We start from the raw sequence: 2074 nt of genomic DNA, 5'->3' as shown, positions 1-2074 counted from the left end.
TTAGAGAGTCCTAAAGAAATAATAACCTCAGTGCCCAGCACTCTTTCTCATCTGCTTATCTGAGTGATCTCATGTTTCAGCAAGAGCACTGTTGTCCTAATTCAATAACAATCCAATGAAGTGGTTTGTTCACCCTAAAAACAGGGTAGCGTTTCTGCTTTGACCTCATTCCTGGCTCTCCCCACTTTCTTTGGCAACTCTGCCTCCTGTGCACAGGTTCTATCAGAAGCACCGGTGACACCAATTGCAGTGAAGATTGTAGGGACCCTCATCAACCCAGCTTCTAGGCATGAGGGTCAGGCACATTTGACAAGAACCCCTGAAACTGGCCAAAGCCCAAACACAAACCCCAAGGTTTTCTCCGGAGAAAGCAACTCAAAAGATCCATAGGACAAAAAAGCAGGGTGGGTGGGTGAGAACCACATAAACATTGACCAGTGGAATGGGCAAGTACCCTGGAGCTACAGAGAATAAACTGAAACTGCTACAGGGAAAGTGGTTTATTGAACATTGTACTGAAGACCAAGGGACCATGTCACCACCAGCTGGTACTGCATCTGGTACCGGCATTTTGAGGTGTTTGCAGCGCACAATGTTCTTCAAAAGCATTTTCTCTGAACCACGAATTTGCCAAATTCCTTAAAGTCCTCAGAAGTGACCCACATCTGCTTGAAACTGCTCATAGAAGTCATGATGGATGCACCAATCCACGCAGAGAAACATCTGTCAGGAGAAGCAGTGATCTTGATGGGGGTCCCCCTGAAAGCCATCTCTTCCAGTTCTTTCATGAGCCTTTCCTCCAGCCCAGGGAAGAGCGTGGTGCCTCCAGACAGCACGATGTCTGCAAAAAGGTTGCTCTGGATGTCAGCGTCGCACTTGGAGATTGTGCTGCAGACCATTTTGGAGAGCCCGGGGTCATGGATGCCCAGCTGGTCGGGCGCGAAGAGGACCTCAGGTACCTGGTATAGATGGTCCCCCATGTGGATGACATTGCCATCGGGCAGTTTGAATTCTGTCAGGACCTCCTGCCGCCTCTTGGATGGCTCTATCTCAGGCTCCAGGGAGATGTAGCAGGACTTCTCTTTGATGTCATCCACCACGGCCTTGTTGAGGATGCAAGGGAAGGTACAGCCTCGGGCAAGGAGGAGCCGCGTGAGGTGCTCTGTGATGTCCCTCCCTGCCACATAGAGCTTGGTGACTGCGTGCGGGAGGGAGTAGCCCTCAAAGACGGGGACAGTGCAAGTGATCCCATCGCCACTGTCCACCACCAGGCCGGTCACGCAGGCCGAAGCATACAGCGCTCCCGCCGCATGGTTGAGCAGGTAGAGCGCAGGCACACTGAATTTCTCAAACAGGATCTCTGCAGTCTTCTCGCGCGTCTCTCTCGGGTTCAGGGAAGGCTCTGTCAGCAGGATGGGCTGTTCGCTGGGTTTCACCCCCAGGTCCCACTCGAAAAGATGCTTCCAGAGTTTCTCCATGTCATCCCACCTGGTCACCAGTCCACGCTCAATCGGGTAGTGCAGATATAAGGCATCATACCTGTACTGGGCTTCTTCCCCCACAAAGTACTTCTTGCGATTGGCCCTGGCTGAAGGGATGTTGAATTTGGGATGCCCCACGACAGAGTTGATGACTTGACGGGGTCCAATCTCCCCAGACAGGCCCACCTTGCAGAGTCCCGAGCCGTTGTCAAAAACCACTGCAGGGATGTCCAATGTCTGTGGATTAGACATGTCTGCGCCTGGTCTTCCACACTTCACCAACCTGAAGGACGAACACCTCCGCGGCTTGGTGAGATGACTCCACGCTTACCTCCGAAGTCTTACAGCCGCAGGATGCTGGACTTCTCAACTTGTCACCCAGGTGAAGCCAGCAGGCTGTCCTCGATCCACCAGAACACCCCGTTCTCAACCCATGAATGTTACCTCCCTTCTGGTGACCCAGGGCCTGCTGAGGCAGTTTCAAGGATGGTCACCTGGAGCCAAACAATGTCACCAAGGCAACCGTTGTCCTCAGGCAGCATGGGGGGTGGGGCCTCTGAGCTGCCAGTACTCCCTGTTTGGGGAGGAGTGAA

At 53.0% G+C, this 2074-nt stretch overlaps 1 protein-coding gene across 1 annotated transcript; it reads right to left on the bottom strand.

The window, feature by feature from the left end:
• Nucleotides 1-599: 599 nt before the first annotated feature.
• On the bottom strand, nt 600-1733 carry LOC114096505 (actin-related protein T1). Its single transcript, XM_027940026.1, has one exon. It carries the CDS (start codon nt 1731-1733, stop codon nt 600-602), a length of 1134 nt encoding a protein of 377 aa, XP_027795827.1.
• Between the last annotated feature and the right edge of the window lie 341 nt (nt 1734-2074).

The sequence above is a fragment of the Marmota flaviventris genome, chromosome X (assembly GCF_047511675.1).
Source record: "Marmota flaviventris isolate mMarFla1 chromosome X, mMarFla1.hap1, whole genome shotgun sequence".
In the NCBI taxonomy this organism is placed as follows: Eukaryota; Metazoa; Chordata; class Mammalia; order Rodentia; family Sciuridae; genus Marmota; species Marmota flaviventris.
This window is presented reverse-complemented; position numbering and strand designations above follow the sequence as displayed.